This window comes from Oncorhynchus mykiss, chromosome 8, assembly GCF_013265735.2.
Source record: "Oncorhynchus mykiss isolate Arlee chromosome 8, USDA_OmykA_1.1, whole genome shotgun sequence".
NCBI lineage: Eukaryota > Metazoa > Chordata > Actinopteri > Salmoniformes > Salmonidae > Oncorhynchus > Oncorhynchus mykiss.
In genome coordinates, this window is record NC_048572.1 from 28,325,593 (window position 1) to 28,342,176 (window position 16,584).

Consider the following 16,584-nt stretch of genomic DNA (forward strand, 5'->3'; position numbering starts at 1 on the left):
ACAGGGTTCTATGTAGAACCCAAAAGGGTTCCCCTACAGGGACAAAATGAAGAACCCACGAGGGTTCCTTGGGAGAGAGTTCTAAAAAAAAATCAAAGGGTTCTACGTGACACCCAAAAGGGTTCCCAAATAGGGACAAATGAGGGAATATCTGTAGGTTCTAATCTTTAATAATCTTTATTATACTCTCCAGTGGTGTATCAGGAAATTCAGTTTACTGGCAACAGAGGTTGTGAGGTTGGCTCCCAAATAGTCCGAAATTTGCTGGTCTGCAAAGCCACGGCCATCATTATGTGAACAGGAGCTGAGAAACATGATTTATTCCTTTCATAATCTTAAGAGAATGCGATTGAGCGTTTAGGGACCTGTTGTGTAGCCTAAACATGCAATTTCTTTCAGCAACATAAAAGCTGACAGTATATCATTTTCAACCACATAAAATACACCTTCCTAATATTGAGTTACACCCTCTTTGCCCTCAGAACCGCCGGGGGCCCTAATCGGCCGCTTATGTTGCTTATGCCTGGAGCCAGCCCAGATTATACTATATTTAGAAAGCATACAGTAGAAGTCATTCCAAGCCTTATTCATACAGTTTTGTTGAATAGGAAATACATCAAATGAAATATTTTTTCATCATATACAACTTTCACCATATACAACTGTGTACTTGAACTTGTGTCCTCTAAAGTGACGACACCTCAGCAATTTATATTTTAAAAAATGGCCAGAAAGTTTTAAACCTTTCTTAGAGTATGCAGCATTACTAGTTATTGTTTACTGCCTCTCATGATAAATAATTACTTTTGGGGATGACGTACATTACATTTTAGATTACATTTAGTTACATTTAACTGGTTAACTCCTGCGACCTGTACAGGTTTCTTTGAAGTGTGTTAATGCAATCAGTCGTAAAGCAATACAAAGCCTATATTGTACTATGCAAAGGAATAAAGCACACATAGAAAGCCTGATGCAATAAATCCCTGTATATAGAGGTCCTTGAGGACTAAAAGTAAGTACCCACTGGGCACACACTGGCTGAATAAATGTTGTTTCCATGTCATTTGAATGAAGTTATATTGAACAAACGGGGAATAGACGTTGAATTGACTGTCTTGCCCTTCCAATGTTGTGTTCATCAAGTTTTTCAGGGCCAAATCCCAATTTGAGATTTTTGGGGGGTTTATTAAATCATGCATTGACATCAGTGAGAAATGTGCACCATGTGTTTTCAAAGGGTTGATCCCTGATTGATTGGCAACAGTACAATCCCTCCAACAACGATCCACACAGTCTTGGATTCATTGAGGAAGCAATATGGAACAAACTGACAATAGATCATATTCAATAGTACAATTTTATTGAAAACTAAAAAAAAGTCAGCAGGTTGCAATTTAAATTAGTTCAATGCACAATATATATATGTATATATTTATTGTTTTGGTATGTGATGCATACATTGTGCAACAACCTTTAATTACTCAAATATACATGAATGGCTTGTTCCAGACACACAACAACATTGACTCAACTCAGACTGGTAGCATTTCAACATCTTGTTTCTTAATATTTTATCCTATAAACGTACAGTATGTTATTTACTCTGTACACACGAGAAACAGTCAAGAAGACAAGTCTTAAATACTGATATTTACATTCATGCTATTTTTGTTATACTTATTTTGTACATTATAATACACCACTATGTTCATGTAGTGGAGTTAACTGTAGGTATAGACTGTATGGGCTGTAGGTATAGACTATGCAAAGATTGTGTCCAGTATGATTTCTTTTGTAGCATGAAATGAAGAAGGACGGACAGCTTGGACATACAGACAGTTACCTTTGTGTGCAAGATGATGATCTATGAGCTCTGTTATCATTGTATTTTACTCTTCTTCTGATGTGAATAAATGTTTGATTTTAATGTATGTTGAATTTCAGCATGTTAACCCATTATGACCCACTTCCCTACAGCCCACTAAAGCTGTGTATCCTTAGAGAGAGGGGGATTGGAAGAATCACTCTTCAGAAGAAATATCACTTTTTGATCTAACCACAGGCAGATCATTCGGCAAAAAAAAAAAAAAAGGATACACGTCAAAATGTTCCCAATGTTTACGTAGATTAAAGGGATAGTACAACCAAATTACAAAATGACATGTTTGTTTCCTAACCTTCCTAACCGTAATCAGTTTGCTTATGCATCTACTGACCACTATCGGCTTACAGCATTTTCCAATCAAATGCAATATTAGCAATGGCTTCTAACCAGGTCAATGACTTCTCACCAAGTCACATTTCTACACAATCCCTTTTGGAGACTTTGGGATGATTTGAGCATGACATTTAATTCATGATGATATCGGGTACATTGACTTGGAGAATCAACCATGTTAGCTACAATGCTTTTAGGAAACACACCTTGAAAACAATGCAGTACCAGACATATTGTAGGTGGAGTAATTTACTGCGGTAGCTATTAGGGACTGTTCGAAAATTACTGCATGGGAGGGGGGGTTCCAACTCGAGACGTCATTAAAAAAACGTTTAAAATGCACCCCCCTCCCCAACGTAAAACATATTTTCACATGACCCTCCCCTTGTAATTGAAAATAATTAAATACCCTCCCCCTTCATTGACTTAACTCAAAATAATGATTACAACCACAGTAATAGTGATAAAGTAGGCCTACCTCCTAAATACCATCAGGGGGTGCATATTTGCAGGTCAGATAAAAAAAGTACCTTTTATAAACACATACCATGCAATTCTAGTCAATGTACATGACTGAAGATATTAGCTAAAAAAAATAAAAATTATATCGTTTTTTCTGAGCTAATAGTCGTCGGGCCAGAACATAATATAATAGCAGCCCGATTCATAGGCCTACACTATTTTGAACACCATTTTGAACACAAAATGTTTAGTACATCACTAATTCAATGACAATAACATACTTGTTGTAGATAAACGGCTCTACTCAATCTACAACGTGGAAGTTGAGCTTTACATCGTGATTGAAATGTAAAGGCAATGTTCACGGTAAACTCTGCATTCGTCAGCTCAATCGGAAAATACCTTGACATTTCTATCTCAGGATCTGTCTCAGGATCTATCTCAGGATCTGTCTCAGGATCTATCTCAGGATCTGTCTCAGGATCTGTCTCAGGATCTATCTCAGGATCTGTCTCAGGATCTGTCACGCTTCAGCGTTACAGATGGAATAGAGACCAAAATGTCTCTAGGTGAATTCGTTTTGTAGCTTATGTCTATTTATCTGTGCGCTGATTGGGGAAAAACAGGCAGCCTACCCTACTTTTTATTACCTCAAAACAATCCGCTTGGTTGCAAGAGAAACTGTCGCTCCCAAAATGTCCCAAAAGAAAGGCCGATTTAGAAAATAGAAGTTTCAGCGAAGAATGAACAGAGAGATATGTATTAATTTTACCACATTTCTCCGATGCTAAACCAGTGTGTCTTGTTTGCAACCAAACTGTCGCTGTTTGCAAATAATTAAATCTAAGATGTTATATGATTCTAAGCATTGTAGCCTACTTGCCACCCCAGACAGAAGCCCGACGCAGAAAAATGTAAGCTTTAACTGCTGGCTGCTCTTCCATGGCTTAACCCAACAAGAGACGGTCACAAGCGCATTCCTAAAAACTGCCTGGGTTTAAAAATCTTCCCTTTTAGAGAAAGTGAATAGCTCAATTGGTAGCGACAGAGTTACACATTGTAGGCCTATTAGATTACTTCCCAAGCAATGTTTTTTTTTATATTCTCGGCTATAAAACTTCATAGCTTAACCTCTGAATGACAGAGACAAACCAAAGATATTCCCCATATGCATCTGAGTTGCGTCTCTGGGCATTTTGCAGCTTGTTTCTAGCATAAAGCATCGGGGAGAAAAACATTGTTATAAAGTCACTTTATATATGCAGAATCCGTTTTAATTTCTTCAAAATCTTAACCTAACAAGGGGTATGATTTTGCCAGTTTCTTTAACAAGAAAGTAGGCTATGGCATATCCTCACATAGGCCTACTCCTTCAATTCGAGCACTGGTTTTAACTTAACAGACCAAGCCATTCACGGACACAGAGGTATTTAAGGAGTGGTGACACTATTGGACGAATTGGCCAACAAATCTATGGATAGCCTTTCATTTCTTAAATAGGAAGAAATCGGCTTCAACACATAGATCTGTTGTTGTTAGTCAATTAGCATAATTTCATCCTCATGTGCTGTCCACCTCCTGATTGATTACACCGTGGCTTTCGCTTCACGTTTCTGCACCACAAAGCTTTCATGGAAGCACTCGAAATCTGGCTTATTCTGAAAAACATGTTGTTTTGTGGCCTTTGGAGTGGCAAATATCAAAGGTACGAGTGTGACAAATATGAGCCCAGAGCCGTCGGCGGCAACCAATGTGGGTACTGTGGCATAGGCTAGTGTATAAGGTAGGCCCATGCAAGCAGATGGGTAAAGTTGGCTAGGATGGAATAAATTATATAGGAAAACCTGCAAAACAGCAAATATAAACCAGGGGGAAAATGCAATACCCTCCCCTTTGCCCAATAAAAATCGACACAATCCTCCCCAAAGCACACCCCTCCCTTATTTTGGAGCGCCCCTCCTGCGCAGTAATTTTACAACTGTCTTTTAGATATGTATCCAGTAGACTATTAGGGTAGAAACTGCAGGTTAGCCATTAATGAAATGCTGAACCCTGGCTTTGTTAAGGGTGGAAAGCCCATAGGCAATGCTAACATCCAAAGTTTTCAGTGCATTTAAGGTGTAGGTCATTAACCCAAATCCAGAAGACTGAATCCTGGAGCCAAACTTTACAATAGAGACTTTGACAAAAGAGTACAGAATGCAATTTTGGAATGCATTTTTTGGGGAAACATATACTTACAAATAAAAATAAAAAGGTTAATTATACCTTTCTTAAAGGTAGACTCAGCAATATTGTATCATCATACACAGCGGGGCAATAACAAATGAACAAACTTGAAAGACTGCCGCTATTGGCTCTTCCCAATTTGAGCCCCCTCTTGAGGCATGCCCACATTTCTGTAAGCAGGAAGTTGCTCCGCTGTGCATCATGATGTAATTTTGCTAAATCCACACTGAATATAGCCCCTGTAAAAACTCTTTGAGTCACATATGTGTATTTCTATGGGCTGAGTTCTCTCATTGATTAATACACATTGTAGTACACATACTACAGAAATTCAAATGCAGATCTGCGTCGGAAAGCACTAAACAGGATTCATAACTGGTCGGCATTGGATACTCTCATGCCCTATTTTCATAATAAGGAAACAACCCTTGGGAACATATCTCATATCCTTTCAAATTGCATAGTCAGAGACCAAAAGCAATACATTGAACTCTTCACGATGACAGTTCTTCTTTTGTCATATTTTGGTGTACAGACCACTGCAATCCTTGTCCATCAACATGATTTTGTGTTTCAAGTAGAATGTCAATTAACAAAAGGCGTCATCAAGGAACCTTCAGAGGCAGGAGAGGAAGGGGAAGGGGGGGGACAAGACAATGAAACGTGGAGGGTTGCGGGAAGTGCAGAAAGAGAAAGACAGAAATCATTGCATTCAACAGAAAGTGCATGCGATTTTTTATCCTCTGTATTTCGTGTCGCTTCTGTCCACTTAGGGGTCTCCAAGGTGATGTATGGACTTACAGATTTGGCCAATGTGCTGGCAGCTGTTATCGAGTGCCCGCTAGACATCGAGTCCACACTAGACGAGCCATCCCGTTAAGGCTTCCAGTGTTAAGCCCTCAAGCCCTGCGTGTGAAGGAGTCAGCTACTGAGTTCCAAACCCGGATTAATATATTTATCAATGCTATTCTCTTTCACAGACCTACGGCCAAGCTCTCTTTCATATGGTCCCACAATGGTCTGAAGCATGATTTGCTGTTGGGTTGCAAGTTCATACTCTCCCTCCTACCAGCCCCCCTGCCTTCTCAAAGTCAAGGAGGGCTTCTTGTCATTTCTAGTGGTTTGGGGTTGTGGTTGCCGTGATCCTTCTATCTGGGCACTTCCTACACCCCTGTGTTGTTGGTGTCCACCGTCTTCTTGCTGCGCGAGCTCATGGCGTACTCCCCTCGGCTTGTTCCATTCTCCTCCTTCCGTAGGGGTTTCCTATGACACAGGTGACAAAAATAATCAGATGTCAACATGTGAACAGTACTGCTCCTGTGACTACATCTGATGCATACAGTTGTTCTATGTCTTGCGCCTGTGTCCTTTAACTCCCTAGTTAGTTCATTTGAAATCAATTCACTCTGAAGAGTATATCCACATTCATGGTAGAGAAGACAAGCATTGACCAATCTGTCGCAAGTCAAAAGTGAAATGTGCATGCACCCTCCACAAGATAAAAAGCATTTATGCTTGCGACACAAGTGGGGAGAATATTATTTTGACTGCAGATGGATACAATGAAGCTAGCAATCTAGCTAGATAGATAGGTTCAAATTGTTTACAATTACTTATAGCTATTAGCTTACTATTACTTCAGCTACAGCAGCTAGCTAGCCTGCCAACTTAGAGACATTACTGTGCAGCCGTCTTCATCGACCTGGCTAAGGCTTTCGACTCTGTCAATCACAACATTCTTATTGGCAGACTCAACAGCCTTGGTTTCTCAAATGATTGCCTCGCCTGGTTCACCAACTACTTCTCTGATAGAGTTCAGTATGTCAAATCGGATGGCCTGTTGTCCGGACCTCTGGCAGTCTCTATGGGTGTGCCACAAGGTTCAATTCTCGGGCCGACTCTCTTCTCTGTATACATCAATGATGTCGCTCTTGCTGCTGGTGATACTTTGATCCACCTCTACGCAGACGACACCATTCTGTATACCTCTGGCCCTTCTTTCACTGTGTTAACTAACCTCCAGATGAGCTTCAATGCCATACAAATCTCCTTCTGTGGCCTCCAACTGCTCTTAAAACTTCTTAGGGCTGAGATCCCGCTAACGGGATTGATATGACAACAGCCAGTGAAAGTGCAGTCAAATTCAAAACAACAGAAATCCCATAATTAAAATTCCTCAAACATAGAAGTATTTCACACCATTTTAAAGATACGCTTCTTGTTAATCCCACCATAGTGTTCGATTTCAAATAGGCTTTACAGCAAAAGCACCACAAACGATTATGTTAGGTCAGAGCCAAGTCACAGAAAAACACAGCCATTTATCCAGCCAAAGAGAGGAGTCACAAAAAGCAGAAATAGAGATAAAATTAATCACTAACCTTTGATGATCTTCATCAGATGACACTCATAGGACTTCATGTTACACAATACATATATGTTTTGTTAAAAAAAATCTCAATATACATTGGCGCGTTATGTTCAGTAGTTCCAAAAACATCCGGTGATTTTGCAGAGAGCCACATCAATTTACAGAAATACTCATTATAAATGTTGATGAAAATACAAGTGTTATGCATGGAACTTTAGATACACTTCTCCTTAATGCAACCGCTGTGTCAGATTTCAAAAAAGCTTTACGGAAAAAGCAAACCATGCTATAATCTGAGTACAGTGCTCAGACACAAAAACAAGCCGTACAGATACCCGCCATATTGTGCAGTCAACATTAGTCAAAAATAGCTTTATAAATATTCACTTTGATGATCTTCATCAGAATGCACGCCCAGGAATCCCAGTTCCACAATAAATGTTTGTTCTGTTCAATAATGTCCATAATTTATGTCCAAATAGCTACTTTTGTTAGCGCGTTTTGTAAACAAATCCAAAGTCACGAAGCGCGTTCACTAGGAGCAGACAAAATGTCAAAAAGTTCTGTTACAGTCCGTAGAAACATGTCAAACGATGTATAGAATCAATCTTTAGGATGTTTTTAACATAAATCTTCAATAATATTCCAACCGGAGAACTCCTTTGTCTGTAGAAAAGCAATGGAACAGAGATCGTGCTCACGTGAACGAGCATCACGAGCTCAAAGCATTCTGCCAGACCTCTGACTCATTCCCCTCTCATTCGCCCCCACTTCACAGTAGAAGCATCAAACTAGGTTCTTAAGACTGTTGACATCTAGTGGAAGCCTTTGGAAGTGCAACATGACCAATATCCCACTATCTTCAATAGGGAATGAGTTGAAAAACGACCAACCTCAGATTTCCCACTTCCTGGTTGGATTTTTTTCTCATGTTTTTGCCTGCCATATGAGTTCTGTTATACCCACAGACATCATTCAAAAAGTTTTAGAAACTTCTGAGTGTTTTCTATCCAAATATACTAATAATATGCATTAATTAACAACTGGGACTGAGTAGCAGACAGTTTACTCTGGGTACCTCTGGGCACTGCAAAAATCATTAAAGCTGGAGACTCTTACCTCCCTCACTAGCTTTAAGCACCAGATGTCAGAGAAGCTCACAGATCACTGCACCTGTACATAGCTCATCTGTATATAGCCAATCCAATCTACCTCATCCCCATACTGTATTTATTTATTTATCTTGCTCCTTTGCAATGCAGTATCTCAACTTGCACATTCATCTTCTGCACATTCTACCATTCCAGTGTTGAATTGCTATAGAGTAATTACTTCACCACCATGGCCTATTTATTGCCTTACCTCTCTTATCCTACCTCCTTTGCACATGCTGTATATATATATTATATATATATATATATATATTCTACTGTATTATTGATTGTATGTTTGTTAATTCCATGTGTAATTCTGTGTTGCTGTATGTGTCAAACTGCTTTGCTTTATCTTGGCCAGGTCGCAGTTGCAAATGAGAACTTGTTCTTAACTAGCCTACCTGGTAAAATAAAGGTGAAATAAAAACTAGACAAGGCTAGCTAGTTGGCTAGCCATGCACAGAATACTACATATTGCCTATCAAGCCATTAGCATTCTAACAAATGCTAGCAAGGAAAGTAGCCAAACTGGATGGAAGTGAGCAAACCTCAGTCAACCAATCATACCATCTGATACTCATTTCATGAGGAGGTGTGTAACATCTTCCATTGCCCTCCACGGAAGCCAATGCGTACATCACTTGTCTTTTCTGCCAAAAATCTGTCTTAAGCATAGGTCAAAGATCTGAAGATCTTGAGATCAATAGTTAATAGACTCCAAGCTACTGTATACCTACTATTATGTTGAAAAGCACTGTGATTAAAAGAAAAAGCACACAGGAGTTGGTTACGAAAGCCATTTGATATTATGATTGTAGAGGAAGGCCTATCTAAACCATAAACATACTATTGGGGAAGTTACTGGCTACACACAAGGATTTAGTCAGAGTTTAATGCATGTGACACATTAAACTCATCTAATAAAAAAATAAGAAGAATGGAATCTAAATGGAAAATGTGACACTTCTCCGAAGAGGTATACTTCCCTACAAATAGATAAGACGTAAATCCACACAACAGCTTTAATTTGTAATTGTGAATAAAAAATGGCCACCAGCGTTTAAGAGCTTAGACCGGGAGAGAGCTGGGCCTGGTATAATGCAGCCAGTGAGCAGTGTATTGCAGTGGCTGATTCACAGCTGCTGAGGGTCATCAAAGTGAGTTATCCTGTTCTCCAAATGACTTTCTGCTGCCTTTAATGGCCCCGTGAGCGAACACAGTGGCCTCCTTCCCTAACTCAACCTACCCATCCTGTCGCTCCCCTAATTAAGAGATCCAAGATATGTGACCCTTTCAGGCAAGGACCCAAATAACTCAATTATGGGTCCCTGCAGGGATGGCAAGACTGGGCTTGATCAATGTGTCCAGGAGGTCCTGGGAGGGCTCTGTGTTCGTTCTCCCCATAATGTCACTTTTAGATGATGTGGACCGTCGTGCTGTGTCCATAATGGTAACAGACAAATAAGATGGACATACAGATCTCACTATAAGATCTCTTGGATTTTTCAACCAGAATAAAGTCTGGATATGCTGTCTGCTTTTTCAGGGAAAGATACTGAAAATGGCTATATGCTCCTCATACGTAGCTGTAGTGTGAGACAATCCCCTTTGTTGGCATTATCCTTTTTCGCCCCATACTTAATCAGCATATCAGCATATGAGGTATCTCAACTTTGCATGGTGACGGTTTTGGGATACAAGGCCTCTGTCTGTCTGAAACTCTTAAAAACAAACAAATGGGAAACTTTCTCAGTTCTGAAGCCACTCAGCCCATACACATTAATCCAGTCACTTTCCCCAGAGCCACCTCTCTCAAAGTTTCAGCAATGGTCGGGAATGCTTTTGCTCATTTGTCGTGATACTGTAAAAACAATCTGGGTCCCTCAAAGATGGGTGGATGAGACACGTCCTGTAGCCAGGCCATCTGTCCTCCAAACATGATTTTGATTGAATATGGCCCATCCTCAAGGACTTGAGGATGTGCACTCATGAGGGGCATAGTACCATTTTCTGTTTATCATCGAACATCACATTCGAGTAATATGCTCACATCCCGACATCAACAAGCTCTGTAGCAGGATAGCTAATGCTGGGACCTTGACAAACTTAACAGTGAGCGAGTGATGACCATGAAAACATGCAAAACTGATGGCTATAGCTATGTTCAACAATTATATTATTCTTCTATTACTCTATTTGTGATATTTCACTTTGCCTCGCTGGATTTCCAGGTAATCAATCCTCTGATGACATCTGTAATGTTGTAGACGATAAGCATGTGATTACGTGTTTGTTAACTTGCACGAGCTGCATTTGAAATGTGCATGTGATCGTATCCACTGCTAGGTACACAAAGAGGTTTCGGAGGTGCGCATGGAACTTTTCATGATACGGACAGGAGATGGGTCTGTACGAAAGAGCAGACCCATTTTGTTCAAATGCAGTAAGCTCAGTCAGCCATTTAAAAGGTCAAATCTTTTGTGAGGAGACAATCTTTGCAGACCGCAACAGCCTCCTACCCTTCGCGCCCTTCTTCACACACCGATTGAAGGCATGGTACAGTACCAGAGACTGACGTTCACAGCAAAGAAATTCACAGCACACGAATTGAGGGCCCCAGATGCTTTCAAACATAGTCTGCTGCTACAGGCTACCATGCCATGCAAGGGTCATTACCATAATACATACAGTACACCAGGGTCTATCAGAGAAGACAACATGGATCATTGCTGAATATGAGTCAGGGCACCAAACTCCCAGTCTTTCATTGTCAAGGCTAACGCTAATTCCTTATGCTGACCATATAGTCATTCAGTGGCAGAGGAGTCAGTGACACAACCACAGAATAAATATTCTCAAGTAGAAGCCATGGGTCTGTGATTAATTTACTATAATCACACCATCACTCCTGTCCCTCTGCTAGTGAGCCCTCTGTCTTTTTCAAGGAGTCATCCTGAGCAAGTGAGTGACTGAGAACTATCAAGCCCCAAAATGGCTGCTGCGGGGGCCAAAAGCCACTCCTCTATTGGTTGTCCCCTCTTCAGTTACAAAGTAGTGAGTCAAATGTTGTAGGGCCTATATCATAAGTTGAAAGTCACTGTGCCTCTGTTAGAAGTAGACTAAACTGCCTGATCTGTTTCAAAAGAAGCCATGTATGATCCAAGTTCCTTCTCAAGATGAGTAGGCTATAGGCAGCAGTAGAAGTTATGTAGTTATTTTGATGGCTGTAGTAGTCCTTGTTGTTTTGGCCACTGGTCAAGCCGTACTCATTGTAACTGGCAGCTCTGTGGTAGCTCTCTGCTCAGGGCCTTGGGGCCTTACATAACGTGCCAGGGGGAGAGTGAAGAAATTAGCTTTCAGCAGAGTCGCTGTGTCACTCCATTCATTTGGGCTGACTCAGCTGACAAACACACACAAACACGCGCACACGCGCACACACACACTCAAACCTTCCTCTCCTCCTTCTCCTGACGGACAGCAAAACCTTGAGACTGAGGTCCTAGCAGCGACCAGACCCTTTCCCATGGTCCTTAAGAGGACTTGGCGACTGCCTGGGTTGACTGTGTGTGTGTGTGTGTGTGTGTGTTTGTTTGTGTGTGTGTGTGTCTTCACAGGGAAGTGGTAAGGCAAACATGTCTTCCAGTCACAGCAGTGACTTCAATCACCATTACCATCAAATGGAGATCAAGTAAACATTTACAAGTACAGCACTTCTTATCTCTATGTACACAATGATACACTATGCAGTAAATACTACTGTGACCCAAAACAGAGACTAATGTTTCCTGGAGCTTGAATGTATAAACATTTTCATTAATTAAACAGATGCAACTTTGAGCGTTACTCAAATATATATTTTATTTACAGCAGCATAAAAAAAAGAAGCATAAAAAAACCTGACAGCATGACACATTCAGGATAATAATTGAAATGTAATCTTGGTTAACCCAGAACTAAAGTCTTGTGTAATTGGTCAGATGCTCAATTAAATTCTGGGTCCATATGTGTTAAGAGAAGAGGAACCGTAACGAAGAGCACCACCCTCTCTCTTTGCGATTCACGGGCAAGTCTATGGGCCAAATGTCCCCTCCCCTTCCCGAAACTCAAAAGATGCTAACACCTGTGAAATCGTGATTTGTCCAAAGCACCGGAACTAATGCTGCTCGTTATCACACGCATCCCGTTGTATCATGACAGATCTACGGTACCATTTATGTACTGTAGGACGTCCACCAGAGATGAGCTGAAATTCAAATTGGGATATTGATATGGGTGAACTGTAAAACACCTCTCAAAGTATGAGTTCAGAAAACGTTCAGGAGTTCAGCAGCATGTTTTTTGCAATGTAATGGTAAGTTCCCATGGTTCTGGTAAATTCCAGAACTTCCAGATGAACTTTTATGACGTGGGTGTCCACATTTAAATACATTATTGAGCAGACAAATCTGTGAAAATGCTGTTCGTCCAAATTTTGCACAAACTGTTTAAGATGGTTTTCTTGTTGAGAAGACACAATATAATCATATTACAACCAACTTTACCAACCAACCAGGGAAATATGTAATATTATGGTTGTCTATTTTGATCAACCAAAAATGACATCAATAAGACGTGTCAGATTTGCCTATTGGGCTAGATCCCTACCTGTCTTGACCTGGGCTCAAACCAGGTGGCTCGAAACAACAACACTTCATACGCAGTACAGTCCTACCACTGACCTAGAAAACCCAGTGAACTTCTAGGTCTCAGGGCGGGTGACGTCGTCACCACACAATGTCTGCTACTAACGCACACACCGCTAACTACAGATAACTGCCAAAATAAAGGAAACACTTGATTAAATGAGGGATAAAAAGAATACAGTACCAGTCAAAAGTTTGGACACAGCTGCTCATTCAAGGGTTTTCCATTATTTGTACTATTGTAGAATAATAGTGAAGACATCAAAACTATTAAATAACACACATGGAATCCTGTAGTAACAAAAAAAGTGTTAAACAAATCTAAATATATTTCCTATTTGATATTCTTCAAAGTAACCACCCTTTGCCTTAATGACAGCTTTGCACACTCTTGGCATTCTCTCAACTAGCTTCACGTCCAACTCATCCCAAACCATCTCAGTTGGGTTGAGATCAGGTGATTGTGGAGACTAGGTTATCTGATGCAGCACTCCATCACTCTCCTTCTTGGTCAAATAGCCCTTACTCGGCCTGGATGTGTGTTGGGTCATTTTCCTGTTGAAAAACAAATGATAGTCCCACTAAGCGCAAACCAGATGGGATGGCGTAACTCTGCAGAATGTTGTGGTAGCCATGCTGGTTAAGTGTGCCTTGAATTCTAAAAAAAATACAGACAGTGTCACCAGCAAAGCACCCCTACACCATCACACCCCCTCCTCCATGCTTCACGGTGGGAACCACACATGTGGAGATCATCCGTTCACCTACACTGCGTCTCACAATGACACGGCAGCTGGAACCAAAAATCTCTCATTTGGACTCATCAGATCAAAGGACAGATTTCCACTGGTCTAATGTCCATTGCTCATGTTTCTTGAACCAAGCAAGTCTCTTCTTCTTATTGGTGTCCTTTAGTAGTGGTTTCTTTGCAGCAATTCGACCATGAAGACCTGAGTCTCTTCTAAACAGTTGATATTGAGATGTGTCTGTTACTTGAACTCTGTGAAGCATTTATTTGGACTGCAATCTTAGGTGCAGGTAACTCTAATGAATTATCCTCTGCAGCAGAGGTAACTCTGGGTCTTTATTTCCTGTGGCGGTCCTCATGAGAGCCAGTTTCATCATAGCGCTTGATGGTTTTTGTGACTGCACATGAAGAAACTTTCAACGTTCTTGAAATTTTCCACATTGACTGACCTTCATGTTTTAAAGTAATGATGGACTGTTGTTTCTCTTCGCTTATTTGAGCTGTTCTTGCCATAATATGGACATCGTATTTGACCAAATAGGGCTATCTTTTGTGTACCAACCCTACCTTGTCACAACACAACTGATTGGCTCAAACGAATTAAGAAGGAAAGAAATTCCACAAATTAACAAGGCACACCTGTTAATTGGGGCAGCAGGTAGCCTAGCGTTGGGCCAGTAATCGAAAGGTTGCTAGATCGAATCCCTGAGCTGACAAGGTAAAAATCTGTTCTGCCCCTGAACAAGGCAGTTAACCCAGGCCATCATTGTAATTAAGAATTTATTTTTAACTGACTTGCCTAGTGAAATAAAAAATGTAAATGCATTCCATCATGAAGCTGGTTGAGAGAATGCCAAGATGTGCAAAGCTGTTATCAAGGTGGCTACTTTGAAGAACCTCAAATATGTTCGCACACTTTACTATATGATACCATAAGTGTTATTTCATAGTTTTAATGTATTCACTATTATTCTACAATGTAGAAAATACTAAAAATAAAGAAAAACCCTTGAATGAGTAGGTGTGTCCAAAGCTTTGACTGGTACTGTATATTGTAGAAAGCAGGTGCTTCCACACAGGTGTGGTTCCTGAGTTAATTAAGCAATTAACATCCCATCATGTAGTGTATAAAAATGCCCAGTTTCCCAATAGAGATCCAGACACTTGAAGAATCTATGCAAAGGCGCATTGAAGCGGTTCTGAAGGCTAGTGGTGGCCCAACGCCCTATTAAGAGACTTTATGTGGGTGTTTATTTTATTCACCTGTAGCTAGCAATTATAGTTAGTGAGTTTCTTCCTGCCCTTTAAGTCTGTAATTTACTGTGTGGGTGTACACTCACATTTCACATTACCTACAGAGTATCCCTGGACAGGGAACTCCTAACCAATAAGGCCACTCTAGTATTTATATTTACATGTCCCCCATCCTAGCCTGGCCCAGTTTGGAATGTGCTGTGCTAGCTCTTCCCCTTCTCTTTAGAAATGTATTTGCTAGCACCTGCAATCCCCATCCATCCACATAAGACTTGGAGTGTGTGTGTGTGTGTGTGTGTTGTATGGTAGAGCGTTGTGCGCGCATGGTGGCACCATGGGATGTTTCATTGCGGAGCTGAGTTCCGGGAGAAAAATAACCCAGCTGCCACCAGCTGCCATTTGTTTTTTTACATTTGCAAAAGTACTGTCTTTGGCGGTTGCTCCGGTAACAAGCAAGCACACATTAAATAAGTACTACAGTTTACTATAGAATACTATAGTACTTACTATATAATTATATAGTACTCTGCAGTAAACTGTAGTATACTGTAGAAAACTATACTACACACTGCAGTATCCCTGGATTGCGTAGTGCTTATCAATGTTTTTGTAGTATACTGTAGAATACTATACTCACACTGTAGTATCCCTCTATCGTGTAGTACTTACTATATAATTTTGTAGTATACTGTAGAATACACTACACACTGTAGTACCTTTCAGTCAATACCGTTTTTCTCAATCGCGTACAAGCAATCTGTGGATCTTTGTTGAAGCGTATCTATAGCAGAACAGCACTGTTCAAATGCTCAAATACATTTACAGAACTTCTGATACTTTTCTTGCATTAGTGAATACAAAAATCACTGTTAATTAAGTGTTCTGTTCAACGAATATAACACATCGCTTTCATCAAAAGAGAAAGATGTGCCATTGTGATCAATGCTACAGAAAATCAGTAAAATATTACTGCACAACATTCTAAATCATTACTGCACAACATTCTAAATCATTACTGCACAACATTCTAAATCATTACTGCACAACATTCTAAATCCTTATATCAGTGTCATACCATGTACAATATATGGAAAGAGGGGATTGTCACTGTTATGATTTTATACAATATTGCGGAAATGCTGAGATGCAGAGAATGCAGTTGGTCACTTCTAAGTAACTTTGGATTACTCCTAAGTCATCATCTTCAACATTGTGGGTACTGTTGCTGTGCACCAATGGAAAGTCTAAAGAACAATGAGCAAACCAGCCCTTGTATTGAATATATGGAATAGGATTGTGATGATACCGATGAATGAATCCTGCAGACAATGTGCTTTTAATTTTTTTAAATGATCAGGAACACAACTTCATTTGATGTGTATGAAATTGTTTGTTTGACTCTGCATAAAAGGAGAGTAATTGCCCATAATTCTGTACCTTTGGACAGTTATTCTTCCAATTAT

At 40.2% G+C, this 16,584-nt stretch overlaps 1 protein-coding gene across 1 annotated transcript in view; it reads right to left on the reverse strand.

Annotated features, from left to right (window-relative positions):
- Nucleotides 1-1,343: 1,343 nt before the first annotated feature.
- prima1 (proline rich membrane anchor 1) overlaps nucleotides 1,344-16,584 on the reverse strand; it is a 61,369-nt gene continuing 46,128 nt past the window's right edge. The window contains exon 4 of the mRNA XM_021612212.2: nucleotides 1,344-6,175. Within this exon, the coding sequence (XP_021467887.1) occupies nucleotides 6,076-6,175 (100 nt within the window). The 3' untranslated portion in view covers nucleotides 1,344-6,075. The remainder of the gene's footprint in view (nucleotides 6,176-16,584) is intronic.